This window comes from Notamacropus eugenii, chromosome 2, assembly GCF_028372415.1.
Source record: "Notamacropus eugenii isolate mMacEug1 chromosome 2, mMacEug1.pri_v2, whole genome shotgun sequence".
Lineage (NCBI taxonomy): Eukaryota > Metazoa > Chordata > Mammalia > Diprotodontia > Macropodidae > Notamacropus > Notamacropus eugenii.
Window position 1 is genome coordinate 374,628,039 of NC_092873.1, and position 18,633 is coordinate 374,646,671.

General features: G+C 34.2%; 1 protein-coding gene across 4 annotated transcripts in view; it reads left to right on the top strand.

Annotated features, from left to right (window-relative positions):
- The window catches only part of APPBP2 (amyloid beta precursor protein binding protein 2), a 95,184-nt gene that overhangs the window by 65,768 nt on the left and 10,783 nt on the right, over positions 1-18,633 (top strand). For 3 of the 4 annotated variants that reach the window (XM_072637745.1, XM_072637746.1, XM_072637743.1), the window contains 4 exons: positions 143-294; positions 1,948-2,071; positions 8,777-8,945; positions 13,251-13,340. In XM_072637745.1, the coding sequence (XP_072493846.1) occupies positions 143-294; positions 1,948-2,071; positions 8,777-8,945; positions 13,251-13,340 (535 nt within the window). The remainder of the gene's footprint in view (positions 1-142; positions 295-1,947; positions 2,072-8,776; positions 8,946-13,250; positions 13,341-18,633) is intronic. The other variant, XM_072637744.1, reaches the window with a different exon arrangement.

Below are 18,633 nucleotides of genomic sequence, written 5' to 3' on the forward strand. Positions count from 1 at the left end.
GAGTGGTATAATGAATTTATACTTTTCAAAAGTAGTAACTTTTTTTTGCTCAGAACTTGTAAAAAGGAAAAAACAAACCAGTATTTTTCAAATGAATTAAGACATGATATTTTAATTGAATACCTTTTCCCCCCCGTTTTAGACATTTGCTTCATCACTGTTTCCAGGCTTTGATGGATCATGGTGTGAAAGTTGCTTCAGTCTTGGCCTATTCATTCAGTAGACGGTGCTCTTATATAGCAGAATCAGATGCTACAGTCAAAGAAAAAGCAATCCAGATTGGCTTTGTTTTAGGTAAATAATGGGAAAAATAGAATAACATGTATTATATAATGCGATTGTAAATCAAAATCAGGCAACTCTAGCAACTTTCCAGAGTCTTCCCAACTTACTGTATTCCACTATGTTACAAAAAGTGCTACGTAGATACTTTGTAGCACTTTGTAATTGTACTTGGCACTTTGCAGTCACAAAGCATCATGCGTACTTGGTTAGCAGCTACGTGGAACAGTGGATAGAACAATGGAACTGGATTCAGACCTAAGTTCAATCGCAGCCTCAGACATTCACTAGCTGTGTGACCCTAGACAAGTCACTTAACCTCTTATACCTCAATTTCCTCATCTGTAAAATGAAGATAATAATATCATATACTTCCCAGAAGCACTATATAAATTCTACTTATTATTGTGAAGGCCCTGATTAGGGTGATAGCCTTAAGTTATTAGTCCCACTTTGTAGGTAGCGAGTAGCAGAGCTAGGATGTAAACCTCATGTCTGTTGACTCCCATATTCAGTGTTTTTTTCCCATTCTACCTTGTCATTTACATAACATTTTCAGATGACTTGAATAAATCAACAGACAGTATTATATTGTGGACAGTTTTCTAGCTTAATATTCTAACACTGCTACTTATCATTCCTTGATATTTTTCTTTCCCAGTCATCTTTTATCTGAAATTTTTTATCAAAAACATAAGGCACAGATGCTAGGGAAAGTGTAAGGGGTGGGGGAGAGAATTTTTCAGCTTCAGTCTACTGGGGAAGAGAGTCTTTGGAAAACTTTCATCCTATGAGTTAGTAATATTATAAAACAGGCTATCATAGCTGCTATAGTTTCTAAAGTTCAGCTTTTAATATTTGGCAAAAACAGCAGTCTAAACGTTGAAAGTCTCAGAAATTTAATACAAAGACTTTGTTGTAAAAACTTGTTTAAGATTTATAAAATAAAGCATGTTCATATAATAGTGCTATTATTTTGCCGGTTCTTAAGGCAGTGCTATTTATTTAACCCACTGTATGTTTAAGATGATGTTGAAATTGAGGGTTGTAATTCTTGAGGACACTATAACCAAATTCTAATAGCATTGTAGAACAGTGGAAAAAGTCAAGGTTTGGAATCAGAAGGCCAGGGCTTGGATCCTAAGCCTCCTGCTTACTGTTACCTCTATGACCTTGAACAAATCACTTGACCTCTATGCCTAAATTTCCTCATCAGCTAAAATTAGAGGATTAAACCACATGGCTTCTGAAATACCTTTCAGGTCTAAATCCATTGAACTAGAGATAAAAAGCAGCAAGCGCTGTTGAGTAGCAAGTTTACTTCCATGTAAATGATGTAGCTCACAATTGCCTTTTCCTTCTCAGCCTTTACCTTGCTGTATTTGTGGGACTCTTTCCCTCAAGAGAGGCCTCAAGAGTTGGCAGGATGAACATGTTGCCTGATTACTTAGTAGTGATACATAATCATCCAGGAAAATGTAGATTTAATATAGCATAATCAGTATCCTTGATTGCTTAAATTATAAAATTATTTCCTAATTCCAGATTATTTCAGAATTAATGCAAAATATCTTATTTTCCATGCCATTAATTTGTTTCATAGAATGCAAAAATATGTATTTGTAGAATTATGTGAAAACAATTTGGTTTTCTTATTTTTTTTAGGTGGCTTTCTCTCAGATGCAGGTTGGTACAGTGATGCAGAGAAAGTTTTCTTGTCCTGCCTTCAGTTGTGTACTTTACATGATGAGATGCTTCATTGGTTTCGGGCGGTAGAATGTTGTGTGAGGTAGGTTTGACTGCCTTCCAATAAGCTGTATTGATGTTGAAGTATACAGTGTGGTTTAAATACATCTATGTCCTTGTTGCCAATCAAATATAATATTGTGGAGACATTTATATATCTTTGCTGCTCTTGCCTCCACATGCATTGAATTTCCAACAAAGATTTCAGAGTGTGTTTATAGTATATTTGGAATGTTCTTTTAATTTGAGATAGATACGATTCACTTGGAAGTTGAGAAATTTAACTACATCCTTTCTTTGGTGATAGGGGAGATAATATTTTCTTAAGTCTTCATATACCACTCTCTGCTTTCTTTTACCACAATTTAGCTATTTGTGGGTCCATAGAGATAATAAATCTAAGCAAATTCAGGAATCATAGACTGCCAATTATGTGCCAGGCACAGGGAATAATAGAAAAAGTCATAACAAATAAAGCACAGTTCCTGCACAATTCACTCACAATATAGTAGGAAGAAAACACACAAAAGAAAAACTGAAAAGTGAGGTTAGGGGACTGTGGAGGGGAAGGTAGTCAATATGATGGGAGAAATTCAAAAGTAGTACAGTCTTTCAGGAAATAAGGAGATGCCTGATTCTGGTCCCCCTCCCTAAATGGAGGGTTTGAGAGTATATGTCTCTGCTCTTCCATCATAGGGACAGAAGGGTAGAGATGAGACATGAGTAGCAAGTCTGATTTGATTTTGTAAAGATGATGAGATTTCTCAGTGATATCCTCTGGAGAATTTTTTCTTTTAGCTGTATTCTATTCTTTTAATATGCCTATTCCCTGTTTTTTTTTCTCATCTATAAAAAGATGATTCTGGATGGTCTGACGTCTATTCCAGCTGTGAATCCCATAATACTCTTTGGTTAAATTTTTTTCCCTATTTTTTTCTTGCTTCTGCTTGATCTTGAGGTTCTGCTCAAATTTGTCTTAATTATTTTACTTTTTGGTGAATTTTCATTTTCTTAGAATTTTTAGCAACTTTATTTTTGGTGGAAATTTACATTTCTTTTGGGGGGAATTATTAAGAGCCAGCATCTGTTGTGTTCTCTCAGTCCACTTTCTTTTGGAAAATTATCAAAGTTATACAGGTTTTCTAAGCCATTCAAAACATCTATTGATCTTTTCACTTACTGAAGACTTTCAAGGATAAAGATAGCACTATCTTTCTTAATGATATATTCCATTATTTTTCACCCACCTAATGTTGTATATGAAGAACCCAAATGGAATCTGAAGTTACTCTTTAGCTGCCCATAAAGCCCTATCACTACTAACATTTCCTTATACCTTTAGTAACTTTGCGTATTGTTCAGAGACTATGATAAATAACTTAGACATATTTTAAAAGTATAGTGACCCAAATTGGACATACTTTTAAAATAAAGGCCTAATTAAAGAAAGTTATAGTAGGAAGGTAGCTTTCTAATCTCATCATACTAATTTTTTTTCCTCTTTAATTTTATATTTTCTGTGGCTTGGTATAATCATTAGTCATTAGATAGTCACTGAAAGGCATATCAGAGCTAAGCCTTTTCCTTAATATACTTGCCACTGTGTTAAGGCATTATCATTACAAAAGTGAGGACAAAGTACATCTCTCCCCTTCATGTATATAGATTCTCACTCTGTTTTGGAATGATTTTTTTTTTCTCTTAAGTCTCTCCCTGCTTCTCAGTTTTCATTATACTTTTTTTTACGGGACGTTAGTGTAGCACAACTTGTTTAACCATTCCTCAGCTGATGGGCATCTATTTTCTTTCCAGTTCTTTGGTCCTACAGAAAGTGCTGCTATAAATATTTTGGTGTGTATGGAGTCTTTCTTCTTGTCAGAGAACTCAAGAGCCACAGTATATGCCTCACAGTGGAATCTTAGGATCAGAGGGTATTGGGCATTTTAGCCACTCTGTTTGCATAATTCCAAATTGCTTTCCTGAATGGTTGTACTAATTAGTTAACGGCTCCAGCAGCAATTTTGTTGGTATCCCTTTTTTTCTACAACTCCTCCAGAATTGACTTCCTGTCTTTTTATCTTCTGTCAAAATCACTGTGAAGTAAAACCTCAGGGTTGTTGATTTTTGCCTTTTCTGAAACCGTATGATTTGCTGTGTAATATTTCTGTGATAGCATGTGACTTATTTATCTCTTAGTTTATTCCAGCACAGTACAGCATAAAGAGTATAGGATTTGGAGGACTTAGATAATTCAAAATTGACTCTTCCCTTCCTGTTTTGTGACCTTGGGCAAGTCATATCATCCCTTCATTTCTTCATAAATAAAATAGTGGAATTCTATTAGATAATCCCCAAGGGTTTCGTCTAGCTTTAAATGTATGAAGTGTTATTTTTTTTTCCCCTTAACTATACAGGATAGGACATTTGTTTCTTAAAAGTTTTGTTTTCTGTAATTTACCACAAATTTTTCATTTGTTTCTGGTGGTATCTCCCAATTTCTTAAATACTCCAAGGCATCACTTCTCAACAGTTTCACCCTACAACTACAACAGAAAAGGGAAAATAAAGTTTTTAAGGGAACACAAAATAAGGGAGTGAGTTATTTTGACCCTGGGGATCAAGATTTATAGTTTTGTAATCTAAGTCCACTTTGAGAAATTATATTCCTATGTCTTACTATTGAAAAACGGGCATCATGATGAGAAGGATTAGGTGCAAAGAATTCATTGACTGTATTAATGAAGGAAGAAAGAAGAGATTCCATATATTGAGAACTTAGCACAAATATGATTAGATCACTGGGATTGTTGGGAGTGGAGGGGGATCCTCTAAAACATCCTGAGTGAGGAGACCTAAAATTGAGCTTGAATATAAACATAGAAAGTAAGGAATCCGGGATCTCTCCAAAAACCTGACAGTAGGCTAGCAGTGTTCTGTCACACAATTTTGTCAGAAAAATTGACTTCCTCTCCTTCCTTCCCCCAACCCCCTCTCCAGCCCCATTCAACAGTGGGCTAAAGTCTGAAGATTCAACTTGAGCCACGCCCCAGAGGTAGTATATATCATGAGCTAAGCCCCACTGGTTGTGGCATGCAAAATTCAAATCTGGAAGAGTTTCAAATGTTAATATATTGGTGACAGTTTCATTCTTAAACTGCCATGAAAAGTGGTTGGGATTCAAATATTGAATCAGGACATTTTTTACTTTAAATAAAAATCCCTTCCTTGATCTGAATCTAGTGATATAAAGTCAGAATTCACCATGGGCATTACATAGTTGAAGGCAAAGTGAAGGTAACCTAGGCCAGGGAAGCTACAGCAGGAGATAAAAGGGAGGACAAATAATTCAATATTAACTCATTAATATAAGACTTTAATGTTTACTAAATAATTTCCTCATCAAAACCATTTAGGATAAACTGGTGTAATATTAGGAAGGGCAGGATAGTGTAGGGAAGGGAGTGTAGTAACTCACAGTATTAATGAATTAACATTGGAACTCTTCTGGATCTTTAGTCTCATTAATGTTCCTCTAGTGATGAGGATCTTAGCCCAATTATGTCTACTCATTCTATTCTTTTCATGTTGCAAAGATACTAGTGAAGAAAGTAAGCCATTGTCTCTTGCTATATACACTAGCTTGTAATTTATTACATTAAAACGTTTCTGCTTTTCCTGTGTAATTCCTCATTTATAGTGCATTTCAAGTTGTACTCAACTTATTTTCTCAACAAATTGTGTTACATGAATGTGATAGAATCTTACTGTGCCATGTAACAATGTATATGATACACAGAGGATCATCGAGAGACCTGTACTAACATAAGTACAGTAGTAAATACAGAAGTAAGAAATGAGAGAATGAACACAATGACTTCAACAATGAAAATGGAAATAGGGAAAAAAATAGGACAACCAAAACTGAATCCTACGTGGTTATAACATTCAAGCATGGCCCCAAATAGGAGATGTGAGAAGGTTCCCTCTTGCTTCTTTGCAGACAGAGGTGGAGTCTTGCTTGTGGAAACTCCATGTAGTGTCAAATGTTTTCAATGTTTTGGTTTCGCTGAGCTATATTTTCTTTCCTTTTTAAAAAAAAGATATTCCTTCATTTGAAGGAAATTTTGAGTAAGATTCTCCAAATATTTTTAAATCTTTTCTTAGAAATCAACTTTGTACTGACTCAGTCATACATGATGTACTTTTTATAGTGCCTCAGTGCTAAGTTCTCTGGTCCTTCTCTGCACTTCTCAATATAACTAATAACCAGGTTGTTATATATATTCTAAGTGTACTAAATGTTTCAAGTAGTTCCCTGTATTCATGTTATGATACATTGATATATGATATATAAAATATGATATGATATATTTGTGATATATATATCACATCTTATATGTCATATGATATATAAAATACATACATTTTTATGTATTTTATCTCATAACATGAACTTTTTGAATTGAAGTACAATTTGAAATGACATCTTTGAAAATATTATCAATTTTTTCACTACTGTCTCCTAATGGAATATCTGTTTACTATTAAGTATTCTAATTATTTTATAGCATTTTACTATATCATACATAAATATATTTTAGTGTTCATTATAATTATTTTATAGTATTTTATATTTGCTTGGAATTTTTCCTAAATGTGAATCTTATCATTGATTACTGTTGCTAGAATGCACACTATTTATCTAGAATAGTATGTCTACTGCTACTTTTTTGAATAGTCATAGTATTGTCCCTGATTAGTAGAAAGTACTGAGAGAAATTTTAGAACCTCAGATGAATATAGTTGGCCGTATACTAGTTACAAGTATTTGTCCGTTTATTAAAAACTTCAGTGGAAATAATTGTATGTCTTTTGTTGCTTGTTTTCTATTCATTTGTTATTTCTGGATGTTTCATATATGCTGTAATTAGATGTCCAGAAAAATTTTGAGTACAGATCATTACAGTATTGTCGTAGGAGTAAGAAGAACTTGGTTTGAGTCTTAGCAAATAACTTAAGTACTTGAATCCTTAATTTCCTCATATGTACTAAGGAAAATAATGTTTACACTACCTAACTCACTGTGTTGTTATGGGGTTCATATAGTTAATAGGTCTAGAAGAAGGGACCTTTAGAGACCATCAGATGAGATAATAGATGGAAAATACAGTATCCAGTGTATATAAAAAATAGGTGTTAAACATGTGGCCCACAAAATTTCCTGTCTCAACTAGGACCAGAATAAAATATAATTGGGAAATGTTTAACAAAGTAAATAAAAATACAATACACTATAGATAATACTAATTTGTATTATTGTTTTCTAAGTCAAATATGCTGCTTCAGGATCTCTCTGTTTCTGTTTGAATTTGATCCCACTACTTTCTGTAATATAGTTTATTATTTCCTAGAAAAGCTTACATGGCTAAGCCTATTATAGTTTTGTATATTATATTTTAATATTTAACTATTATATTTTATCTGTAGTTTATTGGCTAGAGCCAAATGGAACCTGGTCTCAACCTCCTAGAAATTAGTTTTATGTATTTTTTCTTAGGGTTTGGATTTAATATAATTTTTTTTATGGTGTTTTTAAAGAAATGAATTATAACCTGCCTAAAATCTTTTGCTTTAATTTGCTTTTACATGTTCATATAGTGAAAAATTACCAACCCATCCATGCATTGCTATTTGAAGCTAGAGAATACCTTTAAATGGTATTGTACTTTAGTTCCCTCCATGGTAACTGTGAATTTCTCACATAAATAGACACTGCCTTCAAAATTATGGACATTATGTTCTATGCTGCATTAAGATAGGTACGTAGATCTCTGTCATTGTCACAGTCCACTCCGACTATTTAAAAGGTCATTATGAAACATCTAGCATGACTTGTTTAGTTTGGTCATTCAGTCACATTGTTGATCTCCTAGTCACTCTCCTGGCATCATGTCAGTACGCAGCAGAGAGAGGAACAAAAGAAATTGAACTTGGATGGAAATAAACATGTCCATGAAAACAGTTAATAGTATTCTCTAGTAACATTTAAACTGGTATAGGTTTTAACTGTTGAAAATGAGATACAGACAGTAATTCTCTTAGATACAATTGGGGGGTATTAAAAATTGGGTATAATTTGTCAGAGTTTTTCAAATAAAAACTAGAGCTCTTCCAAATGTTCTAAAATTAAAGAATATTATCCAGAATTGGATAATACTTTTGCTACTACACAGTCATTTGACTTTCCAACTTAACCTTTTTACTAGTAAAATTTTTTAAGTCATTTTTCTTGTTTATGTTTTATTACTATATTTTTAAATGATATTTCATCATTCAACATGATAAATTCCTTAACTAAATGCTGTTTGGGACAGGCTGTATTTTCGGGAAGATTTTGCGTTTATAATAAACATTTATTATAAATGCAATTTGGGTAGATTTTTATTGTAACTTATAATGAGAAAACTGAATTATGACCAGACTCTCATGACTTAAGTTCTTTTCTCCTTCCTGCCTTATAAGAAAAACACTTATGTTTCTCTTGGTTAACTGCATCTATTGCTATTATTCTGAAGGAAACCTATTGTCCTCATATTTTGTTTGTTGTCCATAGCATTGACTTGTCAATAAATCAGACAACAGAATTCTTTTCCACATTTGTATAATCATAGTGATTGGAAAGAACAAAACAGGAATAAATACAAATCATTTTCTAAAAAAAAAATATTGAAACTCTTTTTCTAAATAGGCTGTTACATGTTCGAAATGGAAACTGTAAATATCATTTGGGTGAAGAAACTTTCAAGTTAGCTCAATCTTACATGGACAAGCTTGCAAAACATGGCCAGCAGGCAAACAAAGCTGCTCTCTATGGAGAATTATGTGCTTTACTCTTTGCAAAAAGTCATTATGATGAGGTGAGTATTCTTGGGGTAGTGGTGGGTGGGGTTTTAGATATGTACGTCCTCACTTGTTGCAGAGTAAACAAAACCATCTTTTTATTGAAGAAAATATAACTTTAGTCTTTTTTCAGCAGCTATGCATTATAGATGTGTTCCTGAAAAATTTTAATGCAAATAAACATTTTTCAATTAATTTATTAATTTATTTTCAGTTTTCAACATTTCATTTCTACAGAATTTTGAATTTCAAATTTTCTCCCCATCTCCCTCCAACCCCCACCCCAGGATAGTGTGTATTCTGCTTATCCTTTCCTCCAATCTGCCCTCTCTTCAATCACCTCCCCTCTTCTTAACCCCTTCCCTTCTATTTTCCTGTAGGGCAAAATGAATTTCTATATCCCATTGTCTGTATATCTTATTTCCTAGCTGCATTTAAAAGCATTTTTTAACATTCATTTTTAAATTCCACATTCTCTCCCTTCCCCTCTCCCTATCCACCCTCATTGAGAAGGCAAGCAATTCCATATAGGTTATGCATATGTAATCATTCAAACGCTTCCATAACAGTCATGTTGTGAAAAACTAACTATATTTCCTTCTATCCTTTCCCTCTCTCCATGTATTCTGTTCTCTCCTTTGACCTGTCCCTCTACCAAAGTGTTTGTTTCCGATTGCCCCTTCCCCCAATCTGTCATCCCTTCTTTTATTCTCCCCCTCTCTTATCCCCTCCCCCCCACCACACTTTCCTATAGAGTAAGATAAACTTCCATACTCATTTGAGTGTGTATCAGGAGGTTCCCTCCTGAAGCCAAATCTTATGAAAGTAAGGCTCACTTATTCCCTCTCTTCTTCCCCTTCTTCCCCTCCATTGTAAAAGCTTTTTCTTGTCTCTTTTATGTGAGATGATTTACTGCATTCTGCCTTTCCCTTTCTCCCATTACATTCCTTTCAACACCTGATTTTATTTTTTAGATATCATCCCTTCATATTCAGCTCACCTTGTGCCCTCTGTCTGTCTCTCTCCATATACATACATGCATGCATACATATATATGCATGTACATATACATATGTACGTACATATATATACATTTCCTCCTTCTATCCTAATACTGAGAAAGGTCTCATGAGTTACAAACATCATCTTTCCATGTAGAAATGTAAATAGTTCAACTTTAATAAGTCCCTTAAGGCTTTTCTTTCGTCTTTATCTTTTCATGTTTCTCTTCATTCTTGTATTTGAAAGTCAAATTTTCTATTCAGCTCTGGTCTTTTCAACAAGAATGCTTGGAAGTCCTCTATTTCATTGAAATTCCATTTTTTTTCCTCTGAAGTATTATACTCAGTTTTGCTGAGTAGATGATTCTTGGTTTTAATCCTACCTTCTTTGACCTCTGGAATATCATATTCCAAGCCCCTTATCCTGTAGTATAGAAGCTGCTTTACTATCTTATACTGATTGTGTTTACAGTACTTGAATTGTTTCTTTCTGGATGCTTGTAATATTTTCTCCTTGACCTGGAGAACTTTGGAATTTGACTACAATATTCCTAGGAGTTTTCCTTTGGGGATCTCTTTCAGGAGGTGATTGGTGGGTTCTTTCAATTTCTATTTTACCCTCTGGGTCTAGAATATCAGGGCAGTTTTCCATGATAATTTCGTGAAAGATGATATCTAGGCTCTTTTTTTGTTCATGACCTTCAGGTAGTCCAATAATTTTTAAATTATCTCTCCTTGATCTGTTTTCCAGGTCAGTTGCTTTTCCAGTGAGATACTTCACATTGTCCTCTATTTTTTCATTATTTTGGTTTTGTTTTCTACTTTCTTGATTTCTCATAAAGTCATTAGCTTCCATTTGCTCCATTCTAATTTTGAAGGAATTGCTTTTTTCAGTGAGCTTTTGGACCTCTTTCCATTTGGCTCATTCTGCTTTGCATTCTTCTCCTTTTTGGCTTTTTGGACCTCTTTTGACATTTGGGTTAAGTCTGTTTTTTAAAGTGTTATTTTCTGCAGCATTTTTTTGAGTTTCCTTTGGCAAACTTTTGACTTGTTTTGCATGATTTTCTTGTATGACTCTCATTACTTTTCCCAATTTTTCCTTTACTTCTCCTAATTGATTTTCAAAGTCATTTTTGAGCTCTTCTATGGCCTGAGACCAATTAATATTTTTCTTGGAGGCTTTGCATGGAGGAGCTTTGATTTTGTTGTCTTCTGGTTATATGTTTTGATGTTTCTCAGCATCTATGACAAAAAAATACCTCTCCCCTGACAAAGTAAGAATCTATAGTTTGTTTCTTTTTTTCCCATTTCCTCATTTTCCCAGTCATTTACTTGACTTTTGAGCTCTTTGTTAAGTGTAGGGCTCCAGAAGTAACCTCTGCTTCAGCAGTGACTGCTTCTGTGCTGGGGCTGGGACCAGACCACACTTGCCTCTCAGCCAGGTGAGAGACCCTTCCAACTGGCCTATGAAGCTGTCTTTGTTGTTTGGGAATTGAGAAGTCTGGAAACTGCAGCAGCTGCCAGCTATTCAGTCCCCTAAGGCCTGCTCTAGTTCTGCCAACGTGGCCCATGCTGCCAAACTGCCCTCTGCTCCCAGCCTGGTGCAATAAACCCTTACTGTCAATCTTCCACATTGTCTTGGGCTGGAAATTTGTTTCAGTCTGTCATTTTGGGGCTTCTGCTGCTCTAGAATTTGTTTAGAGTCGGTTTTTTTACATATTTTTTGAGGGATTTGGAGGGAGAGCTCTTACAGAGCTGCTTCTGCTTTGCCATCTTGGCTCCAACCCCTGCAAATAAACATTTTATAAATAAAATTAACACCTTGCATTCTTAAGAACTTGTTTTTAAAGTCTTATAAAGCAAATAACTGTCTCTTTTCTTATTTGTCTTATAAATCCAGATTTTTCATGTATTAAGTTTGCTTAAGACACAGCTGACATATTGAAAGTTATGGAATATGTTGGAAATAGCACTGGTTTTGGAGTCATGAGATGTTAGTTCAATTCATGGCTATTATACTTAATGACAGTGTAACCATTAGGCAAGGACCGAAGGTGGGGCATCTGCAGCCTCATGGCCACATGTGGCTTTCTAGGTCCTTGGGTCTGCCCTTTAATAAAAGGATTTGTTCCGTGAAGTTTGGATTCAGCCAAAGGGCTTCACTTGAGGACCTAGAGGGCCACAGGTTCTCCTCCCCTGGCAGGATTGTTAACCTCTCTCAAGCCTCAGTTTCTTCACAGGTAAAATTGGGGTGATAGCCTTCTTTGCAGAATTTTTGTAAGGAAAATTGTTTGTAGGTAGTTTTTTATTTATTGCTGTATTTTTAAATTAACATTTCAACATGATAGATACCTAACTAACTGCTATTTTGGGGCAGGCTGTATTTTTGGAAGAATTTGCAAACATTATAATAGTTATATTTATTGTAGATGCAATTTGGGTGGACTTTTATTATAAGTTTTAATGTGAAAACTGAATCATGACTAGGCTTGCATGCTTTGTTAAAATCCTATTCTTGTCTTGTGAGGAAAAACAATTGTGTTTTTCTTGGTCAACTGCTATTACTGCTTATAGTTCTAGTCAAAGTTTTGATAAAACTATCTCTAAGGGAATTTGTTTTGCTTAACAGATTTTGTTTTGTTTCTTGATCTGGGGAGGGCAAAAGGATGGATTTTTCTTTGATTGAAAGAATATTTAGTTAAAATGGAAAAAATGTTAAGTAAATTTTAAATAATTTAAGCTACTTCTAATGGTCATGGTTGTTTTGGGAGGTGGCCCTTGGTACCACACTTTACTGGTCATAAGCCAACACAAAGTTTTTATGTAGTTTTCAAAATTTCGGATGGTCATTTACTTCTAGGAATTAAATATGAATATATATTTAGTGTAGTAAATATACAGATTCTTGGAAGGGAAGTTAAAATCAGGATAATAAAATGGTAATAAAGAATAGTCTTGTTTTTGACTATTCTATTTATTTTTCAGCTAGTTACCTCATCTCTGTTCTTGTAGTCATACTGTGTTGGCATCTTACTATTAGGAATAATCCTATGTGTATCCCTTGATTCAGTTGTTTTGCCTATAACATTGTTACTTTTCAACAAGAGCAATTCTTTCAGATTAAGAGTAGTATGTTCAAAACTGAGAAAAAAATGGATGTTACTTGGAGCAATTGTTTTTATCGTAGAATTATTTGAGTTGTATTTTGTTTTCATTTTTCCTCTTGCCACTCTTTTGTATCATATTGTCTCATTCACCTAAATTCATTTTCATTAAATGCTTTCTGTTTGTGCTGCTTATGTAAGTATTTGTCTTGTGTAGGCTTACAAATGGTGCATAGAAGCTATGAAGGAAATCACAGTTGGATTGCCAGTCAAAGTAGTCGTGGATGTTTTACGACAAGCTTCAAAGGTGAATTTAAAGTTCATTTGTTAGTTCACTTAAAAGTATTTTCAAACTTTAAAAAAACACTGTTAATTTTTAACTTTATATTATATATTTGGTTTTGTAACATGATATCTTCCTGGTAAACTGTGGCAGAGTAGTTATTTGTCTACTTAAAATCTTCCACTGTAGAATTGACCATATATCTTATGCACAAAAAATGAATTAGAATTTTTACCATAGTTTATGCACAACATGTGAGATGATCCACCCTAATAGTAATGTTAAATCATTGAATCTGAAATAAAAATGTTTTTCTACCTCTACTAGACTGAGATTTTAAATAATTCTTTTCATATTGTGGTTGATTGATTGCTTTTTTCTGCCAAGGTAATCGGTTGGTGTGTTTGCACCTTCCTTCTTTTTGAAGGAACAGCATTGTTCTGAAGTTTTTGATATGAATGGAATTGTTCTGATTAGTTTTGTGTACTTGGCCAGTAACCTTTGTCTTATTTGCTCTTGTGCCATCTTACTCAGCTAGATCTTGCCAATGAGCAGATTTTCCCAGGGAAGGAGAGATACTTAGAGAAATGTATTGATCTTTTAAGGATAAGGATGGTTTAGTCGACTATGGCTTAAGAAGTAAATGCATCTCATCAGATGATCACTTTTATTTATTCAATAAGCCTTTATTAAGTGCCTACTGTGTTATGTAATTTAGAAAATAAATTCAAAAGGAATACTGTGACTGCCCTCTAGGAGCCTACCTCACATTGGAGGAAAATAACATGAACTTGGAAAAAAAAATTAGAATTAATTGTTTTTCAGTTCTATCCATCTCCCCATTGGAAAAAAGAAAACAAGAAAGAAGAAAAAGTTCTTGTAAAAAGAATATTCCTAACTGAGCAAAACAGATTCCTTCCTTGGCCATATCCAAAAAGATATTTTCATTTTACTCCTTAAATCCATCACCTTTCATTATGAGTCCTTTGGAATGGTGACTACTTATTGTGTTAATCAGAGTTCTTAAGTCTTTCAGAGTTGTTTGTCTTTAAATTGTTATTATAATTCTGATTTTATTCCCTTCACTCTGCATTATTAGCTCATAGAAATCTTTCTCTCATTTCTTATGGCACAATACTATTTTATTACCTTCATTTATGCAATTAATGGTCAACACCTTTAGTTTCTACTTGTTTTCCGTGACCAAAAGACTACTATATATCTATATCTATATCATCTATATCTATATCTATCTATCTACATATATATATATAGAACATTATTGAACATTAGGGTTGCTTTTCCTTCTTCTTAGATCTCTCTGGGTACTATCACTGTGTCGAAAGATAACACCTACTAACATTTTTGGCATAGTTCCAAATTTTCCATAATGGCTAGACTAATTCATATCTCTTTCAACAGTACATTCGTGTACCTATTTCCCCATAGTCTTTCCAACAATTGTGATTTTGCATTTTTGTCATCTTTTGCTTTGGTCATTGGAAATTGGAGGTTGACAAAGTGTCAAGACTTTCTGAGACTCAGAATGTAATTTTTAGAAGACCCTAAGTGTGAGGATTGGGAAATAGAGCTAAATATTGAACTCCTTGAGAAAGGAGTGAGAATGACATGGTGGTTGGTAGATAATAGCTGCTAGGAAGTAGGAAGATTTAGAGATTAGACAGGACCAAGTAGGGACAATATGTCTAAATAAAATGCATTCCAAAGGAGAAAAGGTTGTCAAGTGACAGAGAATCTGCAAGTAGTAGTGAGGAGACAGAAGCATGTTTATTTCTAAAAGGCCCAGAGTATGAGTAAAAGTGCTGGAGAAAGGAGGGTCAAGGTTAGAGTGTATATATGATGCAGGGGCTCAAGTAATTGCAAGGAAGTGGAAAGGCAGTTTGTTACCAGTGAAACAGTTTTAGTGGACACAATAAAAGGGAAGAGAATGAGATAGGAACATTGAGGGAAATGAAATTAGCATGGCTGCAGGTAAGCAAGGAAGAGAGATTCTGCTTTGGTAGCCTGTGAGTTTTAATCATAGGGATTTTCAATATAATTAAAAGACAGAAATATCACTAAGTCTTTGCTCAGAAAACAAGATGGGGAAGAAAGTGGCAGAACCAAGATGGTAAAGTCAAATACTTGCCTGAGTTTTCCCAAATTCCTCTTCACATAACATTAGTATAACTCCTCAAAACAAATTCTAAAGTCACAGAATCAGCAAATGGATAGGGTGAAAGTTTTTCAGCACAATTTAGATGGTTGTTAGGAAAGGTCTGTTTCACTGGGCTGATAGTGTAGCACAGTGCGGCTCAGGCTGTGTCCTAGGAAGCTAGCACTACATCAGGTGCAGCAGCTTCCAGAGCTCTCAGTCTATAGATGCTAAGGGAAGGTCAGACAGTTGGTCAGAAGGAGATTATATGAGACCCTTTGCTGGCACTAGGGGCAAGACTCAGTTGTATTGTTCATTTCTGATTCTGGGCTATAGACCCAGGGAAAGGAAGAAAACTAGCAAGAGTCACAGTTGCAGGGCAGAAAAGAGTACTTGTGGTCACTCAGAGGCCAGGAGAACAGTGACCACGCCTCTCCTTAGATCATACTTACTACCTTGAAGGACCTGAAAATTTAAACACCACCACCTTAACCCCTCTGAACTAGCACTGAAAACAGCAGCACAGAAAAACCTGAAGCAGAGCTAAACTTTAACATAACATAAAAGTCAAGAAATAGGCTAGAAAAATGAGCAAACAACAAAAGAACCCAACCATAGAAAATTAGTGTGGTGACAGGGAACATTATTAAAATACAAACTCAGAAGACAGTAATGTCAAAATGTCTTTATGCAAAGCCTGAAAAAAAAATGTGAATTAATCTCAAAGGTTTTAGAGGAAAAATAGCACCCTAAAAAACAATGCACCAAATGGTAAAAGAGGCACAAAAATCCACTGAAGAAAACACCTTAAAAAGCAGAATTGTCCAAATAAAAAAAGATGTACAGAAACTCATTAAAGAAAAGGACTCCTTAAAAAGCAAAATTGGGCAAATGAAAAAGGAGATACAAAAACTCACTGAAGAAAATAATTTCTTAAAAATTAGAATTGGGCAAATGGAAGCTGATGAGATGTCAAGAAGTAATAAAAATCAGAAGAATGGAAAAGAAAAAGATAGAGAAATAGGGGAATTAAGTAGGATGGAGGGAAATCCTCAGTAATTATAACTTTGAATGTGAATGGGATAAACTCCCCCATAAAATGAAAGCAGATGGCAGAGTGGATTCAAAACCAGAATCCTATATGTTGTTTACAAGAAACACACTTAAAGCAAAGAGACACTCCTACAATAAAGGTACAAGGGACTGAAGCAGAATCTCTGTGCTTCCCATGAAGTAAAAAAGACAGCAGTGATAGTAATCATGATCTCAGACTAAAAGAAAAAGCAAAAAAATCTAATAAAAAGAGTTAAGCAGGGAAACTCCATTTTGCTACTGTAGACAGTGAAGTAATATCAACACTAAATATAAACATATGTGCAGCAAATAACATGGCATCCAAATTACATTAAATTAAAAGGGGGTTGCACAAACAAAATCAATGCAGCCAAGTTTAGAAGGAAAGCAGAAAACTGGGATTAAGGAGAGAACTTTACAGCAAGTTTCTCCAGTAAAGGCATCATTTCTCAAACATATAGAGAACTGAGTTAAGTTTATAAGAAAATGCAATTCATTCCCCAACTGATTAATGGTCAAAGGATATGAACATGTACTTTTCAGAAGAATTCAAAACTATAGTCATATGAAAAAATGTTATACAGCTATTTTTGTGGTGGCAAAGAATTGCAAATTAATGGGATTCCAATCAGTTGGGGAATGGCTGAACAAGTTGTGGTATGTGAATGTAATGGAATACTATTGTGCTATAAGAAATGATGAGCAGGCAGACTTCACAAAAACCTGGAAAGACTTGAGTGAACTGATACTGAGTGAAATGAGCAGAAGCAAGAGAATATTGTACACAGTAATAGACACAATGTGAGATAAAGCACTTTAATAGACTTCTCTCTTCTTAGCAATGCAAGGATCTAAGACAACTCCAAAGGTCTCATGATGGAAAATAAGTCAGAAAAAGAACTATGGAATCTGAGTTGATTGATGCATATTACTTGCGCTCTCTTTTTTTCCTTTTTTTGTTTCTTCTTTCTCATGGTTTCTCTCACTGATTCTAATTCTTCTTTACAACATGACTAGTATGAATATAGATTCAATATGAATGTATATTTAGAGCCTATATCATATTACATGCCATCTGGGATGGGGGAGGGGAGAGATGGAGAGAAAATATGGAACTCAAAATCTTATGAAAGTGAATCTTAAAAACTAAAAATAAATAAATTTTTTAAAAGAATACTCTAAAAATGCTACAAATCACTATTGATTAGAGAAATACAAATCAAAACAATGCAGATTGGCTAATATATCAGGAAAGGAAAAGGACCTATGTGTACAAAAATATTTATAGCAGCTCTTTTTGTAGTGGCTAAGAATTTGAAATTGAGTGGTTGCCTATCAATTCAGAAATGACTGAACTAGCTGTGGTATGTGGTTATAACGAAATACTATTGTGCTATAGGAAATGACAAAGCTGAATGCTATCAGAAAAACCTGGAAAGACTTAAGATGAGAACTAGGAGAACGTTGTACATAGTAACCGCAGTATTATACAATGATCAACTGTGAATGACTTAGTTTTGTTTTGTTTTTTAGCAAGATAATTCCAAAGGACTTATGATGAAAAATGATATCCCCCTCCAGAGAAAAAGCCGTTGGAATGTGAATCTGAAAAAAAGAACTTTTTTCCCCTTTATTTTTTTGGGGGGGGATGAGGCATCCTATTTTCTTTCACAACATGACTAATATAGAAATGTGTTTTGCATGACTGTACATGTATATTTGATAGCAAGTTGCTTACCATCTCGTGGAAGGGAGGGGGGAGAGAATTTGGAACCTCAAATTTTAAATACAAAAAGAACAAGTTCTTTTTACATGTAATTGCATATATACATATGTGTGTGTGTGTATGTGTGCATATATATATGTATGGATATATATTTGGCTAGTATACATACGAATATATTTAATATATAATATATAAATATAATTGGATATATAATTTAAAAAACAAAAAGACAAAATTCTTTCAGAAATACAATTTATTCAAACAGTTACATTTTGGATTGAATAGCTGTGTCTATGTTTGTAATTTCTTCAAACCATAAAAGGGGATTTTTCAAAAAAATCCCATTATTAAGGCCTAATTAC